Source organism: Pelodiscus sinensis, chromosome 15 (assembly GCF_052426305.1).
Source record: "Pelodiscus sinensis isolate ZL-2025 chromosome 15, ASM5242630v1, whole genome shotgun sequence".
Lineage (NCBI taxonomy): Eukaryota > Metazoa > Chordata > Testudines > Trionychidae > Pelodiscus > Pelodiscus sinensis.
Window position 1 is genome coordinate 34,324,433 of NC_143066.1, and position 27,613 is coordinate 34,352,045.

The following is a 27,613-nucleotide window of genomic DNA, read 5'->3' on the forward strand; positions in this document are numbered from 1 at the left end:
AAAAATGGTTTCCTATTTCTCATTTAGAAAGTGTTATGAAAGCAGCAGCAAGATTGTACTGAATGTTTGCCCTTTTCAAGGGATGTGCATTGACATGCAGTATGACTCCACGGTTTCAGGGCTTGCCCTCTCTGCTGTGGTTTTTACCTTTGGGCAACCAACGCTCAGGTGCTATCCTGAGACAAAAAACACAGCCAAGGCACAGTACAAGGTTAGCACCCCCCCAGGCACAGGGATGAGATGACCGTGAGGAAGAACTCACACATGCCTGGCCTTTCCCATCTTTGCTCATGCATGTTAATTACTCGGAGGTTAAAAAAACCCAGAAACCACCAGTTTTTAGCAGGGAAGACAAGACCTTCCTGTCTCACATGTTCCAGGTACAGAGGAAGTCTGGGATGGAGAGGAAGGGTGGCTGTTTTCTAACCTGACAAGGTGGGAAGAGAACAGGAGGGTCCAATGGTTATCATTTTTTCCGCTTGGGATTGGCACCTTGATACAATGGGAGGGCGTGTGCATCCCAGTCTCCCTGAGAGTTATGCTGGCAGGACCAACCAAGCCAGACAAAGAACAGTCCACTGGTCCTCCAGGGTGGGGTTAAATGACAGGCCAACAACTGGTCCTCTTTAAAAAATTTTTTTAAGAAGTCCATTCTAGAGACACAAGGCTGTAGCCATTCCAGGGAACAGCATGATGGACAGGGATAGCCCAGCCCAGTTAATGCCCTATCCCACAACTGAAGACACTACGCAGCCAAACAAATGCTTAACACACAGTCTTCTCACCTCCACCTGCACCACAGTCAAAATCCTGGGCTAAGTTTGGCCCTCATGAATATTAAGTAGTATCCAGCTAGCCAGTCAAACCGAGCATCCACACGCAATTAAAAACACAGGCTGTCTAAGCAAAATGTTGTACTGACTCCAAAGAAGTTCTTCCTGTCTGTGAAATAGTCATTGAGCTGATGATACTCAGCTGCACCGTGAGTGCAGAGGGAGAGCCTTGGTGCTCGAATGAATCCCATACACCCTACATTAAAATACAAACTGAAAACATGGAAACGCTCCTGCTTTTGTGGGGTCAGATCTAAAATCCCCTGTCGCCATACTAAAGCATTCACTGTACAGAAGGCTGCCCCCTGCAAAACTTGCATCAAGCTTCGAATCTGAGTCCCTTATTTTAACGTAAGTGGAGGCTGTCTGGTGCAACAACTGCAGGAAAAGTATGGACTGCACATCAGGTGTTCCCTCTAAGCTGCAGGGCAGCACTGCCTCACAGGTGAGGAGTCAGCTCCCTGCAGGGAGCCCGGAGCCTCTGACTCAGCAAGGCTGATTAATCACCTGTGAAGTTGCACTGCCCCCAGTTTAGAGGGAATACTGCTGCACATGACAGGTTAGAGCAGTGGTCCCCAACCTTTTGGGGTGGCCGGGGCCAGGGCCGCTCATGCGCTGGGCGCCCAGGGCCGGCCCAGATTGTTCGGCAGACGCACATAAATGCCCTGGCGGGCGCCATGGCACCCACAGGCACAGCGTTCGGGACTACTGGGTTAGAGCATGGGTTCCCAAACTGGGGGCATGCCCCCGTGGGGGGGCATGAAGAAATTCCGGGGTATGAGGCGACCAGCCTCTCCCCTACCCTCCCCCAATCAAGTTTTGTTGCCCTTTTCAGTTCCCCCCTCCCCTTTTTTTTGCTCAACAAGTTTTGCTGCTATTTGGAGGGGGGGAGTGAGGGTTTTTCAAAAGTCAAAAAGGGGGGCATGATACCAACAAGTTTGGGAACCACTGGGTTAGAGTATAACTAAATAACTGATTAACTGATAAGTTGGCGGCCCCACTCCCGGTGAGACTTCGCTGCAGGCTCTGCCATGTAAAGCTAATGGTAGAGCCCGTAGCACAAAGAGTTTCAGTGGTTTGCACAGTTACTCTAGTCCAAGATTTTTAACATCCCTAGTCAGGAGTCTGAGCCCACTGAATTGCATAACTCTAACGGAGCTGCGTTCCACATGGAAGACAGTGAATAATCAAACCAAAGGGTGCAGTGCCTAAAAATGCAGGCTGGACTAGTCAATGCTAAATCACACTATTTACCCACACCCGCGCAGAGTATATTGCCAGGAAAACAGCAGTTCTGTATCTCTTGAAATGCAGCTGCTCTTTAATAAAAGTCTAGTTTCAATTCAAGCCCCATCACAATGAAAAACGTTACACATTTTTGGAGCCCTCTCTGCTATAATCTAGTTTTGAAGTCACAAGAACCAAAATCGTCAGACAGCTGGGTCACTGCTTCAGGAAAAAGAGATCCACCACTGCACATAAGTTTGCATGAAAAGGGAAGTAAAAGCAGATGCTCCCATGCATGACACCTGACATTTCTCTGTCACTTGTTCCTTCCTGTCTTAGAGGAGAATCTCAGAAAAGAGAAGAGCGTGCTTTTGTTACCTTGTTGCTGGTGCCACAGACATTCCCCCAAGACAAGTTCTCCTAGGGTACGTCTACACTACAGCGCTAGTTCGAACTAACTTAGTTCGAATTAGTTAATTCGAACTAAGCTAGTTCGAACTAACGCATCTAGAACTAAAAACTAGTTCGAACTAGCGTTTTGCTAATTCGAACTAGCAAGTCCACATTGAGTGGACTCTGAACAGGGCTTAAGGATGGCCGGAAGCAGTGCTGGCAGGGCATCAGAGGAGGACTTAGAGCGTGGAGATGCTGTCTCAGGCTAGCCGAGGGCTGTGCTTAAAGGGTCCCGACCCCCACCCCGGACAGACAGTTCTCAGGGGTGCCCCGCTTACAAACCAGTCCTGGCTTGGAGTGCCCGAAGTACCCACACTGGGCACATCACACCACTCGGCCATCAGCCCGGCTGCACTTGCCGCATGCTGCCATCTGGGGAGAGGGGACAATCGGGGGGCTGCAGGAGAGCTTCCACCCCCAGAACCCGCAGAGCCAGCCCAGTCCTCCCCATCGGGGGCTCGTGCCCCATTCCTCCCTCACCTCCTTCCACTTACCCTTCCCTAGCCCCCCTTCTTATTGATGTACAAAATAAAGGACACATGTGTTCAAAAATAGAAACTCTGTTTATTTAACAAAACTCGGGGAAACTGGGAAAAGGAGGTGGGAGAGGGGAAGAGAGAGGCTGGGAGAGGGGAGGGGGAAAACTGGGAGGAGGGAGCTGAAAGGGGGAAGCAAGGGAAAGGAGGGGGTGGGGAAACTGAAGGATCAGGGGTGGGGGTCTCGCCGGGCCGACCGCCTCCCAGTACAGCGAGGGAGGGGGCCTCGGCGTCCCCGGGGCGATGGGGTGGAGGGTGCGGAGGTTGAGGTGGGGGGTGTGGACATTGAGGAAGAGGTTGTGGGGGTTGAGGAGGGAGAGGTGGGAGGGGGAGCAGGAGTGGGAGGAGGGACAGCAGTTGGGGGGACAGCTGGTGCAGGATCAGCACGGGGCACCATGCTCTGCAGCAGGAGCTGCAGGTTGGTGCTCAGCCCTCGGACCTCAGACAGCAGCTCGTGGCGGACCTGCAGGTCTTCCCGCATCCAGGCCTGCAGTGTGCGGTGCACCGCTCGCAGGGCCCCAAGGTGCTGGTCCCGGTACTCCTGCTCCGTGCTGGCAGTCCGGAGCAGGCCGCGGGTGCGGGAGCATGTCCCAGGCGGGGTGGTGCGCCCTGCACGAGCAGCTGGTGCAGCTGTAGAGAAAGAAGAGAAGGGGTCAGTTCTCCCTGGGGACGCAGAGGATGATGCCCAGCCCCCTCCCCAACTCCGCAACGTGAGGGTGACCATGTCCTGCACCGTCACAGCCGCTGTGCTTGTACAGAGGCCATGGTCAGGATGTCTGGCTCTCCCCGGGACTGGAAGCTGCCCCAAGACCGCACCCATGTCCCTGTGCCATGTATAGTGTGGCCGGGGCGGTGGGGGGAAAGGGGAGATGTCCCCTGCCTCCGTGTAGAGGGGACATGTGAAGGGAAATCATCCTGCTGGGTCCTGCCCCGGGGTCGGGAGCATGTCACGTCTCTTTGCACAAGCATGTGCCTATTGGGCAATGGCCCCTGGGTGTCACGCAGCTGGAGCCACCTGCCCAAGGGTGGCATGGCACGTGCTCGCACGTGTACAGGTGTCTGCGTGATCCGTGGAAGGCATGGCCCACGCGCGCGGTCCCTGGTCTCCCTGCCACCTCCCCCCCCGAACTACTTAATTCAAACTACTTACCCGGTACGGTCTCCCTGGACGACCCTGCCGACTCCGGTGCTGGGACATCCTGCGGTGGCCCCTCCGGTGTGCCCGGGTCAGGGCCCTCCAGTCCCGGCTCGCTGTCCCCCAGGCTGGCACGGACCGCCCTGCCCCCCAAGAGTCGGTTGAGGGCAGAGAAGTAGGGGCAGGTGGCAGCCCCTGCTGTGGCGCCACCCCTGGTGGCCCTGGCGTACGCCTGGCGCAGCTTTTTAATTTTAATGCGCACCTGCTCCTGGGTGCGCCTGTGTCCCCTGGTGGCCATGGCGGCTGCTATGCGCCCATAGACGGCCGCATTCCTCCTCCTAGTGCGGAGATCATGGACGTTGGGGGCCTGCCCCCAAACCTCAATGAGGTCCATGACCTCCGCACTAGTCCAGGAGGCCGCGCGCCGTCTACGGCCCCTGGCTGGCCCCTGGGTGCTGGGGGACTGGGCAGGGGACATGTCACTCCCACTGGCTGCCTGGCTCATGGTGGGGCCACTGCTTCGGGGCAGAGACTCCTGGCAGGGCTGGCTGTCTCAAGTGCCGTCTGGCCAGAGTCTACCCCTTTAAGGGCCCGGGGCTGGGGGAGAGGAGAAGAGTTTTCCTGGTTGTGCCCAGAGAGGCCACCAGGGGGAACCTGGGAAGGGCTAGCCTCCCACTAGTTCGAACTAAAGGGCTACACAGCCCTAGTTCGAACTAGCTAGTTCGAACTAGGCGTTAGTCCTCGTAAAATGAGGTTTACTAGTTCGAACTAAGCGCTCCCCTAGTTCGATTCAAATTCGAACTAGCGGAGCGCTAGTGTAGCACCTATTAAAGTTAGTTCGAACTAACGTCCGTTAGTAGTAGTGTAGACATACCCCTACAGATTCTCTTCCAGATATCAGATGCATTTCTCCTCCTTCCATGCTGTAACATTGTACGTATCTTATAGGGGGACATCTACCAGGACGTTTGTTTCTCAGAGCACACAAAAGCACTTTCTTTGCTTCCCCCCTCCCTCAGTTTTAGAACCCAAAGACAGCCTTGCTTCTTTTAATTAAAGCATCTGCACAGCAGAACAAAGGACAGTATGGATTTCCAAAATAAAGCACAGTAAAAAGCAAGCTGCGTCGTGACAGCGTCCCATATAAGTGTACGGAAGGGTCAATTACACACATTGCAAAGCTGAGTGCATAGTTATACTTTATACATAGTCCATGCAAGGTGTTTATGTTTGGACAGAGCCTCCCGACTCAGCTTCCTTCCATTCACAAGGGTGGCATGCAACAGTTTGACGTTACCCAGCATCTAAAGAACCTGCAGAAGCAGAGGAAGATGCTACGAGTAAACAGAAACGACAGTCAGCTAATTTCGAAAGTTGCGATGGGGCATTTGGAACAATCCCATTTAAGGGTGACAAAGAAATGGGCCCTGTTTCATATCTTGATCAGATTAAGATCAAGAAACGGAAGCAATAGACAAGAGGAAACTGGCTCTGATCAATCTCTACTCAGCGAGTTTCCCCAAACAGAAGCGGACGCTGGAAATTCAGCCTACCCAGTAGGACAACCACAGTCATCCAACGCCCAAAGGCAGCATGTGCAAAGGAAGCCTTTCTTATAGAGCAAACACATGTCACCAGACAACAGGTGAGCAGTGCTCACCTACCAGTAAACCCCGGTCCTGAAGGCATGAACAGGTATAACCTAGGCTAGCGAGTGGGCCACAGGAGTGTCCTTCTCCCGGCACGGGGGAGTTTTCCTAACTGCGCTGGCATATCTAGAATCTGTGGGATATTCCCATTGAACCGTAGCAGCGCTTTGATTGGCTGCAAAGGGCGCACACGGCTCTCACAATGTTGGGAGCCATCAGCACCCACCTCACTTTCACGTGCCTTTGCTTTAAGTGCACGTCACTTTTGCATTACTAGCTGGAAACCAGCAGAATCTGGCAAGCCTGTGCATGGGCAGCGGTAACCACAGTGTCTCGTGGGCCACACCTAGGACCCCGATAGGCTGCAGGATTCCCACCACTGATCTAAAGTGGCGGTAGCTGAGCACTCATGAAATGAGAGTAGAGGACGCAGGTTCTTGGTCAATTAACTGGGCAGCTGATCCGCACACAGATCGCAGTATTGGAGGAGACAGAGGAAGCAGACAAAGAAAATGCCTGAGGTCAGACAAAGGGCGGTAAATTAAACGGCCAGAGATGGAGCTGTGAATCTCATACCAATAAGAGAACCGGGTAATTTGAATGGACTCAAAATATTAACCACACATACTAGAAAGCAACAGGCTATGCATATGTTAGATGTCTCTGAAGGGCACGTGGAAGGATGTTAGCAGCAACTGGCAGGCAGGCACCAGCTCTTCTCAAAAGACTAGAAAAGTCAATCTGTACAGCCAGCAGCTTTGAAATGCAGACTGTTTTAAAATACCCGCTTTCCCCAAAGCAAGGATGGGCATGTGCTGAAGGAAGTATACTCCCTGCATTCAGTATCTGCCTACAGGCAAAGAACCTTGCCAATAAGTGCATGGTTCCTGCAAATCCTTCTCCCTTACAGGGCTCATTCCCTAGATTTAATCCAGCTCCTCAGCAAAGAACAGACTCTCAGCACTATCATCAGACAGAAAGGCTGATAATGGAAAGGGGCGGTGAGCCCCTCTTTTCATCAAGCCAGCTCACTATTGCCTCTTTAAGCAGCTGAGCTGACGGACCTCCTTCCATCCAGGAAGCTTTGTTCTAGCATATGTTCCTTAGAAGATGAGTCAGCAGCTCCATTCAGAACCATTATAGCATTGCTGATTCATACCAGGGTTACACAGCAAACAGGAAATTCAAGGCCGCATTCCCCGTTTCAGACAGTCGTTTCAGACAGTCATTTAAAATAAAGTCATATTTACGTGCTGTTCATCCACTCACATGAGCCCTGATTTTAAGTTTCCTGTGCATCATCCTGGGAGAAGAAAAGTCCCCCAAAAATCTAAATCCAGTTTATTCCAGTGACAAATGAGAAGTAACAACTAAATCTCATGTATTCCCTTCCTGCTGGCCATCACTAACATGTCATCTGCTCCCTCTTCATCTTTAACAAGGCAAGACATCACCAAAATGATCATGAATCATTTTTCTCTCCAGCTCCACCTACTCCCTTTCCTTTCCTCCTCAACCCACCCCAATGTCAATTCTCATTATGTAAGCCTGTGTTTCTTAAACTATGTTCCGTGGAACACTGGTGTTCTGTGAACAACTCGCAGGTGTGCCACAATCTCTTCTTTGTTTTTGTCACTTTTGTTTGTGTCTTTTTTTGTCTGAATTTTTTTTCCTGGAAGAAAATTTTCATAGCTGTTCCGCATAAAAAAAATATTGTTTATGAGACCCCGGAACACCAAAGTACCCAAAATGTAAGTCGCCTAATTTAGGATTGCAAGTACCTCAGGCCAGAGAGCTTGTCTTCTTACTCATCAATAAGGCACAAGGCATACCACTGGACCTATACAAATAACAACGTTCATGACACATGCTCACGTTTCTCAGCTGCACATAAGTACACATGCGGCAATGCTGGCAAGGCCTTACAGATGTGCATGTGTAAAGCCAGGCTATGTCAGATCCAGTGAAATATCTAGCACAGCTCTGCTCAAAAGCCAGATGTTCTTTTACATGCACTTCTGTCTCACACTATTAAAGTTACATCACCTGAATCTCACACATCCACAGAAATGTACATTCATAGGACACTGCAAATTTAACTAAGCTGCAACAGAGATTCTTTTGAAAAAAAAATTGTTGAATAGATCTCTCCCACAGATCTATTTAAGTAATATCATAATAAACACTATTTTTATTGCACTTTTGCCTATGCTATTCAAGTGAACACTTCCTCCAGAACTTATGAACAAGTCTTTGGGACCGAATACCAAATTGGCCTGACTCTCCATTGTATTTTTCTTAAAAATACAAAATACACAACAATAAGGATTCTGCATTATGATGGCCATACAAAAAATGCTGAGCAAGCTTGGCTACAAACTGATCAGAATAAAAGAGAGTGATGACAATTGTTTTGTGTGCACTTCAATACAAACCCTAACTTTTGATATACCAAGGTACGCTTACTACTGTATTCGTATTTTGTTTTTATTGTTGATACTGTCTCTAGCAGACAGTTATTCAGTTTAGCAAATTGTTTAATCAGTAGGCTTACTTACTGCATTTTTGTCTAACGTTGCCAATAAAAACCAGAGTCATTCTTACTCAATTTTTATACTGGAACATATGCAACACCTCAGCAGACAGACAGACCAAGCACACTGCCCCTTTGATCCATCTATGGAAATCGCTCAGCTGTTTATTCAGCCACAAATTTACTGAAGCAATTGACCCAAAGCAGTAAGTAGCTTAATGCAGTAAAACCAAAGCTCTGAGGTTTTCAATCAGAGTCTCTCTCTCTATGAGCAACTTTAATTATATGCAGCTTTCTAACACCTTAGGCCGCAAGCCTATGAATATTTGTGTGTGCTATGCACATATTCCCCTCCCCACTGACTACTATAGAACTCTGAGGGAGGAGCCGTATTGGTCAGTAACTTTAAAAACGAGTAGTCCTGTGTCACCTTTGAGACTAAAAATGGCATAGGATCGTGAACTTTTGTGAGTAAAAACCCACTTCATTCTCCCCAATTCATCTGATGAAGTGGGTTTTACCCACAAAAGCTCACTATCCTATACCTTTGTTAGAGGACTGCTTGTTGTTACTATAAAACTATTCACCTGCTTCAAGTTATGCATTTATGTAAGTGACAGCAAGACTGAAAGATAGGTTCCCTGTTCCAAGGACTTTACATACTTGTTTATGCAGAACTACAACCATGCCAGACTCCTTAAAAACAACTTGATTCCAAGAGAATTGAACTTTCAAGATTCTATTCTACATTACTGAGGTAAAGTAAAAGAGAGCTGTAACTACTGCTACCTATCAATTGCTGGCTGCAGAGCAAGTATGCAGATAACAGGTAAGTTACACGTGAAAGATTAGTCAACAACAATCAGGTATTTTCCCAGCTTATGTAACTCGATACAAGTAATACACAGGCCATCCAATCCATATTTCAATGCCTGAATCAGGACTGAGGAATATGTTTATAAAGGTTTCTTGTCTCGCTCTCTCTACACCCAGAAAGAAACCAATGCAAAACCCTCCAGCTGAATACTCTGACACAGCATTCAATATGAATGTAAAGCCCAGAGCTTCAGAAATGCCATAGCTCCTTCAACCACCACTTCCAGCCCTTGGTTTTCAGACAGTGTCCAAAGAATATCAGAGGGAAAACATTTAGTCTGATCCAACCGGAACTGCAGAGACTTCACTCACTGTAACCAGGCTACAACTCTGGTTGCTAATCCTGCAAAAGTTTCCACAAGAGACATCCCCATCCAGGAGCAAGCAATACCAATACCCCCTGTGAATCCACTTTGCATTCAAGGTCTCTTATTACAGTCTGTCCCTGTAAATCAGATTAGCAGTGTCAAGGCACATGCTGGTCACTCGCCTTGTCTGTGAACCAGCCCTTTCCTCCATCGCTGGCTGATCCTGTCCAGTGAATGCCATTTTCCCCATACCAACAAGAGACCAGCTGAGACTGAGAAGGGCACCCTATCTCAGCCCTGTACAATAGCAGTATTCCACCTGCAGGTAGCCAATTCCCTCCCATTCTCCAGTATTGATGGGGTAAGAGTAAAACAACAAGTGATGTGAAATGTCAAAACACACACCTGCCACCAGGTGCAAATAGCAGCGGCAGGTGTCCTGCTGTCAGAGCTTACACCAGAATCCACACCCCGCACCACTGGCTGCAGTGTAGTCAATCCAGGAGCTTTGGAGCAGAGCCAATATAAACACCATGCAGTTACAGGGGATGAGGAGGTGGGGAGAGGAGTTTAGGTGAACCGGCCGCAGGCTGGGCAGCCCTGTAAGGAAGGAGGAGAACCAGAGAGCAGGCTGGCAGGGCGCCTCGGCTCTACAATGAATGCAGATGGGGCAGCGGGTGAAAGACAGACTATACCCAGCCCAGGAAGCTGGCTCCAGGAAGGTCTGCAGCCACCTGTAAGGGGAACTGCAAGGAGAACCCCCAGACACAACTCTGCACGGCAAGGGAGCCCCCCATGAGCAACGCATGGGGGGACCCCCAGCCCATCACCCGCAATGAGGGCAGGAGAATCCCGTAACCAGGAAGGGGAATCCACAAAGGGGAGCCCGCCCCCAGGCTGTAACCCAGAAGCAGAGCACAGGGCAGGGGGGACCCCCGGGAGACCCACAGCCCGTAACCCGGCGAGGGGCTGCAGCTGGAGAGAAACCGCCCTCCCCCCAGCTCTCCTACCTCTGGGGAGGGACATGGCTGGTCTCGGGGCTGGCGCGGGCCGGTTGCTGCGCTGAGCGGGGTTAGGCGCTGGCGGAGGCCGGGGGCTGGAGCATGTCCCCGGCTGGCGCACAGCAAGAAACTCAGCCCGGGACTGATGAGGCAAGCAGCTGGGCGGAGCGCAGACAGCCACGCCTCCGCAGCTGGAACTCGATCGCTATTGGGTCCCTGCAGGGAAGGGGGCGTTGTCGCCGTAGCCACGCCCTCCTGAGCCACAGGGTGCTGACCTCCAGACTGGAGGCTGAGGGGCGGGGACCCGAAAATTCTACCCAAAATTCCACAAAGGACCCGGTTCCTGACCCCAGATAGTCACTCATCCACCACAGGGAGGCTGGTCCAAGGGGGCAAGATCAGCTAGCACATTGCACCGTAGCCAGCCTGGTGCAACAGTGGCCACGTGCCATGCGAAAACGTGGCCTAAGACAAGTCAACTCCCCCCCTCCTGGCCCGTCCACTATGGCAGATCAGTACCACGTTGCAGCAAAATGTGACCGTGCCACGTCCAAAAGTGCTAGGCATAATCCCCAAACACGGCTGCCTCTCAGCAAAACACTGCTGCTGAGCATCAAAGCGGCACTGGGACGAGGCAAAAAGGGAGCTGAACCGTGTCAGAACATGGTCACGGTGCTGCAAAACATCACGTTGCAACAGAGCATCACTGTGTTGCATCATCAGAGTGTCATCGTATTGCTTTCAAAATGCTGCCCCGTTGCAACAAGCTGAATCACATGACAGTAAGAGGTCATCAAATTCCAGTATCACTTTAGAAATACCCTTTTTCTAAAAAGCGCTGTGATGCAATTATGCAAATGAAGCGTGGGATATTTAAATCTCTGCTTCATTTGCACTTTTGATTTGCCCAATTTACATCCCTCTTTCGACAGAGGGATGTAGTTTAGACACACTGAGAGTGATGTGATTTCAGGGAAGCAGAGCTCAAAAGGTTCGTGAGCCTCATCTAATTCTGCCAGCTCCAGAGAAACTGTCCAGCAGCCAGGCCCTCATTACCTGCTGCCTTAGGGACCACCAGTAAAGTGTTCTCTGATGCTACCGACAGAAAACCATCATTGCAAATAAGGAACGGGCATGCTGACGACCATGTCCTTGAACGCTGCTCTAAGTAGACCTACCACTAGTCGCAACAGTATAGGAGAAAAGTGGTCACAAATTCCTTGTGTAAAAAAGAATTCCAGTCCCCAGTACGTCACCAAAGCGGCATCTCTGCACCCTTTATGCTGAGAGGGGAACTATTTCCCTTCCTAGAAAAAGTCACTGACTGAATTTCTCCTGTCATAACCTTGATAAAGTTAACATCCTCCCTGCCCACAACTGTGTTTCCTGGAGCGGTTTAATTTGACCTCCGTGTATGTGTGGTACCTCTCCCAACGGGCTGACGTGGGTGGAACCGAGCAGGGAAAATCTTAAGAACTGTAAATAAAGCTATTTGACTGAGCTGACCTTTGAAATGCTACCTTTGCTGCCTCACAGCCTCTGTACTCCCATGTGCCAGCCCCAGACACAGCGCAGAGGAAAGACAGCAGCACTACAGAACCCTACCATACACGGGGAACCGGGAAGAGAACTGAAGCATTAACAAGACTGGTGGCTTGAGGGTGGGGGAAAGGAAGTTAGTGATACCTCGAGAGGGTTTGGTTTTGCATCCAACACGTTCTGTTCCGTCAGATTGCTGATTTGGGCATAAAAAAAAAAAAAAAAAAAAACCACACAAAAGAAGGAGGTGGCTAGATGGGAAACCCGCTGTTCCATCCAAGCCACGAAGGAACAGTAAGATAACAGTCTGCTTTAAAGGCAAGATAACAGATCAGGTGACAATCTCCTCACATAAAGACGAGTAGCACCTTAGAGACTAACAAAGTAGATAGTAAAAACTTTTAAAAAAAACCAATGAATCGTCTAGCAGCACCTAACAAAATACGTAGATTGTATCATGAGCTTTCATGGGCAAAACCCACTTCAGATGAGGGGGACAGGAACTCAGCATTTATAATAGAAGAAAGGGGGAGGGGTACCAGTCAATTGTAGTGCCGGTGCTAATGAGGCTGAGTGGGCGGGGAGTGTTCCATACTTACTTTGGATGTAAATGAGGCGTTAAATGTGTGGAAGTCTGGCATTATCATGGGACATCCAGTTAATGTCTCTGTTCAAGCCCAGGTGAAGCAAAGACACAAGAGTTGCCTCCCTGCAGAGAAGCCAGGGCAATATTTGCACCATGCTGCAGCCTGAAGAGAGCAATCCAAGCAGTGGAAAAAGAACACTGAGTGGAGTCGGTCACCCCCCCCCCCTCCCCGGGCATTTCCTATGAGAAGCTGGCTTTGTTGCATTTTTGCAGAAGTTGAAAACAAGGCACAAGCAGTGAACCAGGAGGAGGAAAAAAGCAGTTCATAAAAAGCCCCTTCCAGTCAGAGCCGACTGCAGACCAAAAAAAAAAAAGTCACCTGTTAACCTATGCTGAATCTCAGCTCTGAACAGCAGCAGGCTCCAAGTTGGGCACTCAACTGTAGTGCAACAGGACTTGTGCAAAAACACACACAGAGTTGTGTTTGGCAAATGCTTAAAAGAGGGAAAAAAGACAAGCTTAGCTGCAGATTTTTCTGTCCTCATGCCGGCCTGTGCACCTACAGCTGGTATTGCAACCCAATGCATGCAAGTTTCCATTAGCTTTCAAAATAGCTACCTGGCCACAAATAGAGAGCCCCTCCGAGCAAGGACACAAAGCAAAACCACACGGAATGACATAACAAAAGTTCCACAACCCCTTTTGCCATTTGAATGGCTCTTTAGATCTCCCCGATACGTGTTTTGGAAATTGCAACATATACCTTGTTTCTTGTCCATGGTTTCCAATTCCCAGAAATGAAGAACAGAAACGGCACGCCTTGAAGCAGTTGGTGGAAGGGAGCGAGCGGAGGGGGGGGGATGTCTGCAAGATCCACAGCGTTTGCTGCAAAGAGTACCGCTTATTTTAAAAAAGCACGCATGGTACAAAGTATTCAACAGCCCTTTCCACCGATCTCTCTTTCCTGCCCTCCACACCCCATGCACGGACTAGATGCAATTAGATCATTCTAAGTTTCGCAGCAAAAGAGTGCGCGAGAGGAAAAGAGAGACATGGCAGCATACAGAGTTCCTCCACAGGCAGCTGCTGAAGTTGGCCCGTTTCAGCTCAGATTACACTTGAGAGCAGTTGTAAAAGCTGCAGCCGTGAAATAGCACATGATGTCAAACAGGAAACTGGACGGGAGCCAGTTACGGAGGCCATAGAAGTGCAGTTCTCCCCTCCTCCTCAGCTCCCCCAGCCAGCTCTGCCCCACCGCCCCCCCCCCCAATATTCTGCGGCCAGCCCCATTCTGCCCGACCCCCCCCACCACCAACCAGCCCTGCTTCCCGTCACCTCCTGCATCTCCCTCAGCCAGTCCCATTGCTCCTCCCACTTCCTGCTCCTCCCCCCATGAAGTGTCTGGGTTTTTTTTTTTTTTTTTTAAATAACTACCTGGTAACCCCAGCAGTGATCCTATCTCTGTGACTACCACAGAGATTTAAACTGAGAAGCAACTTGCTTCCCCCCCCCCTCCTTCCCGGTTCCAAACACCCCCAGCCCCCATGCTTATCTGGTTCTGCAAGGCACAAAATGGTCTTGGAATCATTTTTTTTTTGCTCAACAACTTTGGTCCCCCCCCCCCCCCCATAATTTTTTCTCGGTGTTTTTTTTTGGAGGGGGGGGGGAGAAGAGTTCGGTATTTTTGTTCCAACCATCTGGCAACCCTACCTACCAGAGCTTGCAATCTGGCCCACACTGTGTCAACAATAAAACTAAATCTTTTTGGAGCAGGCAAGTGCCAGCTTCTGCAGCGAAGAACAGCAAATGATTGCCATGAATAACAATGCAGTGGAGGGGGCGGGAAGAAGACTCAAAGATCTTGTAGATCTTGTTTAAAATTAATAAGAGGAAGGTGCACCAAGTCCTGCAGTAGTTATGTTGAAGGAAGCCAACTTCAACACCACTGATTATGGTCAGGGTGCGTGTCCGCTGAGAGAAAGATGCTTGCATTTATTTATAGAGCAGGTGACAGTCAAATTACTGTGCTTCTGACAACTATTACTACAACAAATAGTGGAAACGTTGTTCCATTACAATACCAGGACGACAAGGAGGACCTCGGGGGTGGCATCGCAGAAAGAAATAAAAAAAAAAAAAAAAAATCACAGTGCCTATAAAGGAAGGGGCGGAGGTAGCAGGAGCTGCAGTATTTTTACACCCCTGTATGTAAAACAGGTGCCGAAACATGTTTATTCTCTCCGGTCCCTCAAACCAGACTGACCAAAGCCAACTCCGGTTCCCGTACTTACGTGCCTGATTCAAACTTTTATTGGTTTCCACCATGAGTCAGCCTGGGAAAGGGAGTGCACGAAGTTCCTTCTTTACCTTACACTAGGAATAGAAAGATGGGCCTCAGTCACTCGTGAAATGTTCGCTAGTTATGAGGACAATGCTGGACCACGTGCACCAAAAGGAAGAAAGGTCAGAGATGGAGACAACTCTACATGCTTAACAAGATTGCTCTAATTTTAAGCAGCATTTATAGCAGGAGTGGGGAACTTGAGGCCTGAGGGCTGCATGTGGCCCCCGGCTTGCCTAGATCCGACCCCTGAGGCTCAGCTCCTCCCCCCTGCATTGGGGAACCTGTGCTGCCACTCCAACCCCCTTCCTGCCCCCCCCCCCCCCACAGAGCTGGAACACACAAAATCTAGTAGGCTAGGCCACCCTAGCCTCTGGTGTGTGAGAGGAATGGGGGAGGGAGAGGGAGTGTCTTTCTCCTTCTCAGTCGGGGCAATGTCAGTGAGAGGTTGTTTTTTTGGGGGTGTGGTTTGCGCGCTTCTCACTCATGTGTGGCCCCTAACTGATTTTTCTGTAGGTCAGCACCCTCAACCCAAAAAAAGGACCCGCAACCCCAACCCAGAAAGACCAAAGAGGATTTTTTCTCGTCAGGTGTGTGGGGGGGTGAGTGGAAGAGTGTTAAATCCCCTGGCTATAGATTCGAGCTGAGATTTCTAAAGCTTCTTAAAACAGGAGCAGCCAAACTGGATGCAACCAGAGATCCATCTAATCCAGTCTTGTCTTTGACATCGGCCTGCAGTGGAGGATTCCAGAGGAAGATGTGGTATAACCTGCCTTTCACACGTGAGCTCATCCTAATCTGACATGGAGACTCACATGAGCCTGAAGCATGGGGTTTAGAATCCCTTCCCAAACGTTGAGCCATAACCATTATAACTCTCATTCTCTTACACCATGTAATCGTTCCATCCATCTTTGAAGCTTATCAAATTCTTGGCCTTAATTTCCTGTGCAATGAATTCCACTGTCTGTTTACATCCAGTGTGAAAAGCATTTTTTTAATCACTTTGAATTTCACACATCCAATTTCACTAAATGTCCTCTTGGTTTTGTGTTATGAGCCAATGGGCAGACGCTCCGGATCTACTTTCTAATGCCCGGATGAAGCTGAGAAAATTTCAACCTTAGTGAATGAGAAGAACTTGAGAAGAGTCTCAGTCAATGCTTTAGTTAGTGAGACGGATACTATTGTCACAAACTACCAGTCTAAAGGATTGAATGCTCTGCAGACTCCTACACTACAAAGGATGCAAAGTAACTTGACATGCATCATCCAACATTTACTGCTCTGCAGTTAGGCCCTGGAACAAAAGGTATTTTAAAGTTTTTTAATGTTACTTAAGCCATGTGATGTCCAACACATGAGCGAGTAAGGCATCCAACATTTCTCAGATGGGTAAACTGTGGCACGGGTGGGTTAAAAGGTGTTGCCATCCTGCCAGTCTGCTCTAACCAGTAGACAAGACTGCAGCCTTCTTGGCTGTCAAAGTCCACGCTACCTCGTGTACATTGTCAACGCTCAATAAGTGGAAGAGCACACTCTAAACACAGTAGTGATCTAAAACAGAGCTTTCTCCCCCAACAAAGGCCTGTTCCACCACCAATCCCTTCTAAATAACTGCAAGCAAATATGCCTCTGGAAATACTGAGACAGGGTTCATACCTAATCAAGGATAATTGAAGACACATGTGGACGATGCAGAGGCTTTGGAAAGACTCAGAAAGAGTAGTAATGGTTAGCCCCTTAACACCAACAACTTTAGCATGGTAAGAAGGGTCCCTTTTCCACCCCTTAAATGTTTGGGAGGGAAACACATTAAGAGCAGGGATCCTAGATAGCAGATAACTGAATAATCAATCGTGTAATCACATGAAATCTTAGCAGTTCCACAATTATTCAATAGTCCTCAGTGGCAGGGCCGGCAGCCAGTGTGCTCCCAGACCCACTCCCAGGGAGCCCCCTGCGGCCCTGCACTGCTGTCTGTATCAGAGGCAGCAGCACAGGGTGGCAGAGGGAGTTAGTCTCCGAGGGGAGCCAGTTTAAAAGCCAGCTCCCCATGCAGACCGGCTGCCTGCTGCACCGCGCTCTTAATAGAGAGGCAGCAGCACGGAGTGGCAACAGCACCGTCCGTGGAGGGGGAGGGGTCTTAGGTTGGCCCCTCCGCGGACAGGAACTGCTACCACAAAGCAGCCTCTGCCCACAGCGGGCCCAGGCTCACTGCAGACAGAGGCTGCTCCGTGGGATGTGGACTTCGGCCCACCATGGACAGAGGCTGCTTCGCGGCAACCTCCCCTGCCCTTCCCCTTGCTGCCTCTGACAGAAGTGGTAGTGCAGGGGGTGGGGGCAGGCAGCAATGCAGAACTGGGGAGGAACCAGCTTTTAAGCTGGCTCCCCCCTAGCACTGGCTCCCCACCTTGCTGCCTCTGATACAGAGGCAGCAAGGGGGGGGAGGGTGAATGCATGTAGTCAACAAGATTAATTAACTGATAAGCCTAGGCTTCTCAGTTAATCCAATAATCAACGACATATTGACATCCTTTAATTAAGAGCAGTGTTCCCTGTAAGCTGGGCACTTGTGTTGCCACTCAAAAGCCACACAGCTGATTGGCAGAGCACCCACTGCTAGGTTTTGTTTCTACTGGTGATGCACATAGGCACGAGCCTCAGCACAGATTAAAAAAAAAATATTCTGCCCATGGATGGACAAGGTTAGAGGGAACACTGATTAAGAGTCCCTTAAAAGAAGAAACATCAAGTAATGCTAAACAGATCTACCAGCACCAGTGGTGCAGGTAGCCAATATTTCAGTTCACTAACCAAAACGTTAAAAGTAACTAACTCTGTTGGTGTCAAACTAAACAATTATTTCAATCTAAAACATTTTTTGACTAACGGGAAGAGGGAGGGGCTGTTTTTTCTTTACTTTTTTAAATAAAACAATTATTCTTCAAAACAAATAAACTGTTTAAAACTAACAAATCAAAAGGTTTTGTTTAAAAAAAAGTCAAAATTGATTTCTCCTCCCTTTCCCCAACCCCATTTTCAACTGGTCAAATCTGACAGATTCATGAAATTTTTGATAGAAATGTAGCCGTGTTAGTCTGGGGTAGTTGAAGCAAAATGCAGGACAATATAGCACTTTAAAGACTAACAAGATGGTTTATTAGATGATGAGCTTTCGTGGGCCAGACCCACTTCCTCAGATCAAATAGTGGAAGAAAGTAGTCACAACCATATATACCAAAGGATAGAATTTAAAAAAATGAACAAATATGAAAAGGACAAATCACATTGCAGAACAGAAGGGGGATGCGGGGGGGTGGGAAGGGGGAGGAAGGAAGGTAAGTGTCTGTGAATTGCTGATATTAAAGGTAGGGAGAGTGGGATGTTTGTGAGTTAATGGTATTACAGGTGATAATTGGGGAAACTGTCTTGGTAATGGGTGAGAAAGTTCAAAGACTTGTTAAGTCCCTGTTGGTAAGTGTCGAATTTTAACATGAATGACAGTTCAGAGGATTCCCTTTCAAGTGCAGATGTAAAAGGTCTTTGTAGCAGAATGCAGGTGGCTAAGTCATTTAGAGAGTGTCCTTTCTGGTTAAAGTGGCAAGAAACTGTTTTCTCTTTGTGATCTTGTCTGATATCTGTTTTGTGGGCATTAATCCTTTGGCGAAGTGTCTGAGATGTTTGTCCAATGTACATAGCAGATGGACACTTTCGGCACATGATAGCATAGATTATATTTCTGGATGCGCAGGAATATGTGTTCTTGATCTTATAGCTCACTTGGTTAGGTCCAATAATGGTATCAGCAGAATGAATATGTGGACAAAGCTGGCAACGGGGTTTGTTGCAAGGGAAGGTACCAGGGTTGGTATTAGTGTGGTATGTCCTGTGGTGGTTGGTAAGAATCATCTTGAGGTTAGGTGGTTGTCTATAGGAGACTATGGGTCTGTCTCCCAGAGCCTCTTGGAGTATGGTATCCTGTTCCAATATAGGCTGTAGTTGACCCAGATCTGCATTTTTGACCAAAATTTCATCCAGTTCTATGTCCAAACACAGGAATTTTTTTAGACTAACTTGACAGGGCCATCTTTTCATGCTAGGTTTGTATAGGGCCTAGCACAACGGTGTCTAAGCCTGGAGGTGCTGGTTGCTATCACCATACACGGAGGAGTTGATTATATGGGGAAGGATTAAACCATCAAGCAGGGTTGAGCAAGAGAATAAGCCACAACACAGACCCAAACTCCAGATGGGATAAAGACCTTGAAATTAAAAGACTATCAAAATTGCAAGGTCACTTTTAGAGATTGCATAGCTGAAAATTCAGTTTCCACGTCTATACCTACTCAGAGCTGGCTGCGTTCAGAACCCATAACTACACAGAAATGGGTAATAAAAAAACAAAACAAAAAAACTGTTCCACTTATGGAAAGGGGGCCTGTGTTTAACAGAACCTCTCAACATCTTTCTACCCTCCAATAAAAATGCAGTGCCTCCCAAATAGCAGTCAGAGAGGGGATTCTCAGCTCCAGACAATCCCCAGTGTTACAAAATGTACTGCTGCACTAGGCTTCTAACAATCTAATAGGCACTTAACGCTGCATACAGACTACAAGGCAGCTGCAACAACAAGAAGTCCTCTGGCACCTTAGACGCTAACAGATGTATTAGGGCATAAGATTTCATGGGTAAAATCCACTTCATCAGATACACTGGAGTGGAAGTTACCGAGGTAGGGGTGTATTATAAAGGGGAAAAAAAAAAAAAGGAGGGTACTTGTGTAAATGAGGCAGCTAGTTTTCTCTGTACAGGATGCAACATTCATGCCCCTGAGGGCCCAAGTATGCCCCCATGCAAAATAAATGCAACAATTCACACGTCACACTTGAAGTCTTATGTGCTCTGGCAAGATGCACCTCAATCCGTGGATTCTGTTGCACGCTAGTGTGACGGATGCAAAGTTCTGCAGCAGTGACCAGACCATTTGTTGTTTTTTTCTGTAACAGACTAACTCGGCTACCCCCTGAAGCTATTTAATTCAAGCGATTCCAATGTGAAAATACAGTCATCTCTGAGTAAGAGGTCTGGATAGCCTCGCCAATGCTATGCTGTGCCCACACTCCCAGTTTTCAGTATAAACAGATCATGGGACAGTACTGACCACAAGGCAGGGGCTGGAAGTCAGGGGAAACCTGGGGATTTTGGCAGATGCAGCTGGAGTTTTAGGGACTGGGAAGGAGCACCGGGTTGTGGGATAAACACATTCGCTCAATGTGACCAGCAGTAACGTAGTTCACAATACTGATGTTTAAATTGAAATTGCCTGCTTTAGGCTTCAGAGTTAATGCCTCATCAAGATGTGTGGAGCAGGTAATACCTGTCTGAGCTACTGGTGTGGTCCATCTGCACTACCAGGAAGACCCCAGTGCACTGGTAACATTCTCAGTGTCCAAGCTACCCGATGGGTTAGATCACAGACATCCCCTTGAGATTGGCACCTGATGGGCTGATCATACCACTGAGCCTGCCTACCTACCCTCTGGGGCACCGCCACCACCCTGTCCCGCTAAGCCAGAAGCTCTGGTCTCCCCCAGCAAAGACACGGAGTTGGGGGTAACAGCAGAGTAACATAGACCCTGAGAACAGCCCAGCTCTGGGAGGAGGCTCAGTTACAAGGACTTGACAGCACCCAGAAGCACAGCCCCAATGGGACCAAAACCTCAAACAAATCCATCTTTTTCTGTATAAAACTTTTATACATGGTAAGCTTATAAAGTCCCCCCCCCAATCAATGAATGAGAGATATGCACAGCTGTTGTGCTCCCTCCTCCTCAGTAACAATTCTTTACACTGTGTTTAATAATAAACAAAAGTGATGGTAGTAAGTATAAAATGTAGGATTTAAGTGGCTGCACATGATAACAGACAGATCAAAGTAAATTACTAAGCTAAAACAAACAAAACATTCCAGCTAAACTGAATACACTAAGAGAAATTACCACAAGTCATAATTGGTCACCCTAGACCTCATTGCAAATGAAGGTCTTCAGGCCGGAGTTGATCTTTTTCCTGACCTGGGTCTAATAGCTTCTCCCCTCATTAGAGTTCTTCTATTTTTCAGGTCTTACCACCCCTTATATAGAATGTCCCCAGAGCAGGAAGTCTTTGTCCCATTCCCCCCACATGCCCCTGTAGAAAAAGATCAAACTTAAGATGGATTCCAGCACCAGGTAGCATGGTCACATATCTTTGGAGGACCAACCACAGTTTTTCCTGTAAGCCTAAACAAGACTATTCACAGATCCTTGCCTTGAACACCAAGCTCTTAAGTTCCTTAAGTATAACTAATGGCTTTCACTAGAAAACCTAAATTAATAAACAGGCTTACAATTATATTTCTAACTTCATATTCAAGAGTGATATATGCATGCAAATAGACTATACACACTCAGGGGCTCACTAGCTCATTTGGCAGAAAGCATACTCAAAACACATTTCCATGAAAAATACACTGGCACAGTATCACAACCTGCCTAATCATGAGCGCTAGGAAAAGAGGTTGTTGGTTTGGTTTTTTGAAGGCAAGCTGGGATTCTCAAGCACAGAGGTGGTTCTGCAGCTGTAGGACTATGGCATGTATAGGTCTGCGAGTATACTACTGGGATGAGAAGAGCAGTGAGGAAGCTTCTGACTTGTAGTGGAGACCGGTCACCCTTCTGGGAGGAGATGAAGTGAGGAATCACTAGCTGGCATTTCTACAGTAGCTTATATTTGCCATATTGCTCTACACATGCTAAGAATTAAACAGCTTTATAAATAAGGGGTTATACAAAACCTCAGTAAGATGACCAGATAAATAGCTACGGCAGATAATATCTAGGGTGTACTAAGGCAGAGAGCCAACCACAGCTCAACCTGCCCTGCAACACACAGGACAGCCCCACATCTGCATCCTGCGTTCTTTCAATGCCTCCTGACATCAACGCCCATTTCCGTGACTGGATTTTCAAGCGAGTGCTCGGTCCCCGAGAGGAAGGCACTCGCAGGAGATCCCTTTCCCCAAAAGAGCAGGACTCTGACTCAACTCTTATCCAGGTGACCTCAATGACCATTCTACACCAGCAGCACAGCACTAGAGCTTTAAAACCCCAGCCCACTTCTACTCATTCCACCCCCAAACCAGCTGGGCATGCCCCGCCCCCTCCTTGAAGCTCACAGAGAGACCTAGTTCAGCATCTTCAAATTGCCAAATCCACGTCAAAACCGTAGCAAGTGAGCTTGTTTGGGGTTTGGGAATGCACGTTGGCTAGGTCTGCACTTGTAGCTACTTTTTCACAGGCAAGGAGAGAGCATTCCGGGGTGCACAGTCCCAGACTGCATGCCGGGAGGGGGGAGAGGGAGAGAGAGGGGTGTCTAGCCACACCGAGTGCTGAGGTTCTTTTAGAACAGAGGGGGGCAAACTGCAGGCCACATCTGGCCCCCCAGACCCTTCTGTCTGGCCCGGCTAGCCCAATAGATGTCCCGGGGGAACTGCTGTGATGGGGAGGTTTGGATAGGAGGCGGAGAGCAGACTGGGCGGTCAGGGGGCAGGAAGCAGGAGCTAGGCTGCACCTGGCTGTTAGGGGAGGCACAGCCTCCTCTAGCCTTCCTTACCCAGGCCACCCTACTATTTCTGAACCCCCCCAAGGTAGCCCTTTAACACTGACAATATCCTGTACAACTCCCACCACATTTACACCCGAGCTCTACTACACTTCCTCTTTTCCCGTATCAAACTAGCTGCGACTTAATTTCCTGTCTCCACCACAATCTAATTGGCTTTTCTGCACAATTACTTTTGTAGGCTCCGTCAAGCCTCATCCACTAAGTTCTACTTGGATCTATGCATAATGGAGGCCAAAAAGTTTGCCTACCCCCGATTTAGGGAGTGGCTTTTTTTGGCCTTATTTTGAAAAGGGATGAGGTTGGACTTGGGCTTATTGTGAAGTCAGGTGGCTTGCTTATGGCATGGAAGTCAGCAACCCGAAGAGGCTGACTCCAGAACCCAACCTCTCAAGGTCCCCAGAGCAAGGCCTAGTCAGGAAACAGAGCCCAGAGTGCGCGAGGGCAATGACTAGTCCACAATCTCTAGACTCCACACTTACCTAACAGCTAACTCAGTCTAAAGTAGGGGTGGGGAACCTAAGGCCTGGGGCTGGATATGGCCCCTGGCTTGCCTGGATTCAGCCCTTGAGTCTCAGGGCTCCCCCCCAAGAACTGGGGAGCCTGCACTGGCACACAAACCTACTAGGCTAGGCCACCCTAGGCTCTGGTGAGAGAGCAACATGGGAAGTGTCTTTCTCCTTCTCAGTCAGAGGCCACATCAGTGAATTTTTTTTTCTTTTGCGCTTCTCACTTGTGTGGCCCCGACTGATTTTTCGGTGGGTCAGTGACCCCCCGACCCAAAAAAGGTTCCCCACCCCAGTCTAAAGAGTAGAATCGCCTCAGAGTTAAGAGACTTGGGACTGAAAGACAAGCAAGCTGCACACACACTTGGGGAAGAGGGAACCTGCAGGCAGAAATGGGGCAAGACAACAATCTAGAAAGCAATCCCAGCCCAAATGGGCCTTAACTGTTACGCAAAGACAAGGGAGACTAAGGGTGCACGCTCTCGCAGACCAGAAACGTGTGGTATGAAAAGCAAGAAGCTCGTTTATATCTCGACTCCTTCCAAAAGGGCAGGCAGAGAGGGATTCTCATTTTTGCTACAAGTTTGAAGCGGACCGGACACCTGCAGTAGCAAATGAAGCCGAGTGAAAAATAAGAAAGCTTTTCCCATCTGCAGCTGTGTTCCCTGAAAGTGGGTCAGAGGCATAGTAAAAACAAACACAGGTGTTCTGTCTGGGCCCGAGATCAGAGTCTGGCTCTTCCTCAGAAAAAGCAATTTCCAGTCTAAGAACAAGGCAGGCAGCTGCGTGGCGCTTTTAGGGAAGTTTCCGCCTCTGGGAAACGGACGTCACTGGGCTCTGTGGTTGTTGCTTCTTAGCACTCTCGCTCCAACATGCAATTTAGACACATTTTAGTCTGGTCTCTAACTGCTGGCACTGTAAACTTCATGACTTCACCGGGCCAGCACACCACCTCCAGCAATGCGCAAGCTAGTGCAGGGTTTAGCTCACTCTCACAGGCAGATGGGTCCTGCTGCAAAAGAAAGGCTGGAAGAAGCAACTAGTACATTCGTGCATAAAACTCGAGACGGAGACTTACAAACCAAACAGAGCTCACCACAAGTGAAAGTCTTTTCGTTAACAGCCGTGTTCCCTCTAAGCTGTGAGCTCGGGAGGTCACCCAGGAGAGATGCAAATGCTGCCCAGCTGATTAACAGAGCACCCAGAAGCAGTAACGTGTATCTACTGGTAGTGCACATCCACACATGCCTCAGTGCACGTAAAATTTATTCTGCGCATGGAGAAGGAACATTGGTTAATTGTTTTACTACAAAGGATTTTTTTTTCCTTGTTTCCAGTGATAATCTACCCAACGAATCAGTACTACTTTTATTTAGACATAACTCCAAGAACTTCACTTCACATCTTCTGAGGACAAACTATATTCATTTTCATCTTGCTGCATCATTTCTCTAGTGGAGGCAGAAAGTGGCTTTAACTATATATGACAGAGGGAAAGGATTCAAAGTGGGATGCACAACTCAGTTCGTTGAGCACAACAGACCAATGCCACATGAAATGTCTCTAATTTATAACTGACAATATCTTGTACAACTCCCACCACATTTACACCAGAGCTCTACTACACTTCCTCTTTTCCCGTATCAAACTAGCTGCGACTTAATTTCCTGTCTCCACTACATTCTAATTGGCTTTTCTGCACAATTACTTTCGTAGGCTCTGTCAAGCCTCATCCACCAAGTTCTACTTGGATCTATGCACAATGGAGGGAAAAAGGAATTAGAATTCCCATTTAGTCCCTAATTCGCCACAAAGCTTTCACGAGGGTTCTCTATATCCCCCATCATCTGGGTGCAGCCAGAGGTTGGAGGAACCCTGACTCATTTAGGAGATAGTGAGGATTTGGGACAGAATGTTCTCTGTAAACAGCCACTGGCCTTCCCCGTAGAGTTCAACATGTGGCCCGCAAGATATTTTGTTTACTGTTGCCCATGCACAGTGTTGTCCATGCACAGTGTTGCCAGATTCTGCTGGTTTTGTTCCATATCGTTTTTCCTACTGGTATAGCAAAATGACACACACTTAAAGCAAAGGCATATGAAGTGAGCGGTGCGCTGATTGCACATGACATTGTGAGAGCTGTGGGCTCCCCCTGACACCAGTCAAAGTGCTGCTACGGTTCAATTAGTGCACACTGCAAATGCTTGGTGCACTCACAAAGCACTGTTTGCAAAACTCCCGTATCTTGGGAGGCAGTACAACAATTTTGCAGTCCACGGAGATGGAGGAGGCCACTGATACGCACCACTCACTAGCCCAGGTTGCTCCTCACTGACTTACGACATCAGCATTTCCATTCCCATATACTAAGCCCTGCTTCAATTGTTGCCAGGTTGTTGGCGTTAATTCTAACCTCTGAAAATGTTACCAGGTCTCAATAAAAGAGGTAGGTGACCAGCTCAGTGCATGTGCCTTATCGGCCATGAGGCAACAAAAATTAAGATGGGGTGGGGAACCTAAGGCCTAGGGACTGTATGCAGCCCCCAACTTGCCTGGATCTGGCCCCTAAGGCTCAGGGATCCTCCCCAGAATTGGGGACCCTGAACTGCTGCTCCAGCCCCCCATCGTTCTCCTGCTATCCTGGGCCCCCTAGGCTCTGGTTGCAAGAAGATCGTGGGGAGCGTCTTTCTCCTTCTCAGTCCGGGGCCACGTCAGTGGGGGGCATTTGGTTTTTTGCTTTTTTACTTGTGTGTAGCCCCCGACTGATTTTTCTGTGGCTCAGCAGCCCCCGTTGCCAAAAAGGTTCACCACCTGGGGGAAGAGGATAGCGAGCAATGCAGTTCACCGTGCCAGAGTCAATTTCCTGCACCTATATCGCTTCGGTCTCTCAAATCAACCTCTTAATTGAACAGAGAGTTCTTCGACAGTGAAGCAGGAATAAGCTATGCAGGTATTTTTGTATTAAATCCCAACTACACAGCTGTTCCTGTCACTTTGCTCTGTGGAAATATCCTCTGCCAGGCAAGCAGACTAGTCCCAACATGTCAGCTCACATCCTGGGTCAAGGTCTAGCAGGCTGTGAGTCAGCACAGCTTTCTTGGCTGCAGCCTGCAACACCTGGGAAGCCCTATGCAGAGGCTAAAAAGAAAATGCCTCCCATATGAAGGAAGCCCAGAATTAGGGGCAGATCTGCAAGGAGGAATGTGATACTGGAATAAAGAGATGGTGCTGGAATGGAATGTACAGAGTCCATGTTTTAAAGTGAAAACGCACACCTTGGCTTTCTTCCATACAATTGTTACAGGCAGAGCTTATGAGGGGAAGCCATGTGTAAAATCCCAAGTGGGAAACCCCACAATTACTGCACAAGAAACTCTGTGTGAAGCCAAAATCCACATGCAAAACTTCCCTGGCAACTTGGACTCCACACACAAAAAAGGAGTCAGATACACGTGACAAAGCGCATGGGGGTAGAAGGACAACCAGTCTGCAAAGGAATGTGGTAGGTGTCCAAATGGGGAACGGGCCAAGGCCAATAACGTTTGGATTCCAACAAAATTCCCTCACAACTTTCCCCTGCTTATATTCAGATACCTTTGGCCATGACATTTTTATCCTCAAGCCATCTGCCCGTGTTTATAATAGGGATGTAAAAACACATTAAGCATTGTAACCGTGCAACCGCTAAAAATTCATAGCAGGTACACGCGCTACGGGCTCTGCATTATAAAGCTTAAGTAAAATTTATACTGTGGGGCCTGCAGTGAAGCCTCCCTAGAAGTGGGCTGGCAGCAGGGGAGCCAGTGTGTAACCTACAGTGGGGAGGCTGGGCCAGGCCACCATGAACAGGGACAACTCCAGCAGGTTCTGCAGGTCTGAAGCAGCCCCCAGTTTGGGGCAAGCAGGGAACTGCTCCAGCCCCTACCGTTAACCAGAAACAGTAAGTCTTACTGTCTAAGGGTCAGGCTTACCAGTTAACCTTTGACACCCCTAGTTTATAGCTACTGACCAAGACTTCAGATGCTTGCGTAAGGCAGTGGTGGAGATCTATTCAGTACCTGACAAGCATTAGTTGGGAAAGGGCCTATTTTTACTGCAGCATGAGAGCAAAGAGCTCAGAGTGAATGCATGGCCCTCAGTGGGACACATTAGGAACTGGACTGGCAGCTGCAGCTCTCAGGTCTGAGGTTGCCCCTCTCTACCATGCGGCATGCTGAGAGGTAAGCCCCACACTTAATGCCAGAGACCATAAACCTGTAGGAAAAGGTAACAAAGGATGAAGGAAGGGACTGTGTAGGCTGGAGACCGGTCACCTCCCTTAAGGGAGCACTGTAAACCCAAATAATTAAAACACAAGGGCTACGTCTACACTGGCCCCTTTTCCGGAAGGGGCATGTTAATTTCAGAGATCGTAATAGGGAAATC

The 27,613-nt window shown here is 48.5% G+C and overlaps 2 protein-coding genes across 7 annotated transcripts in view; both read right to left on the reverse strand.

Moving 5' to 3' along the window:
• MAP2K3 (mitogen-activated protein kinase kinase 3) overlaps positions 1-27,613 on the reverse strand; it is a 98,235-nt gene that overhangs the window by 61,258 nt on the left and 9,364 nt on the right. Inside the window, exons 1-2 of one of the 6 annotated variants that reach the window (XM_089769302.1) lie at positions 13,741-13,943; positions 13,440-13,561 (exon numbers count right to left, since the gene is read on the reverse strand). The exons of 1 other annotated variant lie outside the window; for it this stretch is intronic. In XM_089769302.1, coding sequence (XP_089625428.1) covers positions 13,440-13,455 — 16 coding nt within the window. In that variant the 5' untranslated portion in view covers positions 13,456-13,561; positions 13,741-13,943. Of the gene's footprint in view, positions 1-10,560; positions 13,945-27,613 lie in introns of those variants that run through there. 4 more of the 6 variants (XM_075899702.2, XM_006112929.5, XM_089769303.1 and 1 more) reach the window with 4 other exon arrangements.
• On the reverse strand, positions 2,598-4,880 carry LOC149523559 (uncharacterized). Its single transcript, XM_089769305.1, has 2 exons — positions 4,200-4,880; positions 2,598-3,679 (listed from the first exon to the last, which is right to left on the reverse strand). The coding sequence occupies exons 1-2, from the start codon at positions 4,687-4,689 to the stop codon at positions 3,219-3,221; spliced, it is 951 nt and encodes a 316-aa protein (XP_089625431.1). The 5' UTR covers positions 4,690-4,880; the 3' UTR covers positions 2,598-3,218.

Bases quoted from the DNA above. Each gene is read 5' to 3' on its own strand.
- LOC149523559 (XM_089769305.1), bottom strand. From the start codon at position 4,689: ATGAGCCAGGCAGCCAGTGGGAGTGACATGTCCCCTGCCCAGTCCCCC. The intron at 3,680-4,199 runs GTAAGTAGTTTG...CTTTCTCTACAG, and splicing joins GTCCAGGGAGACCGTACCGG to CTGCACCAGCTGCTCGTGCA.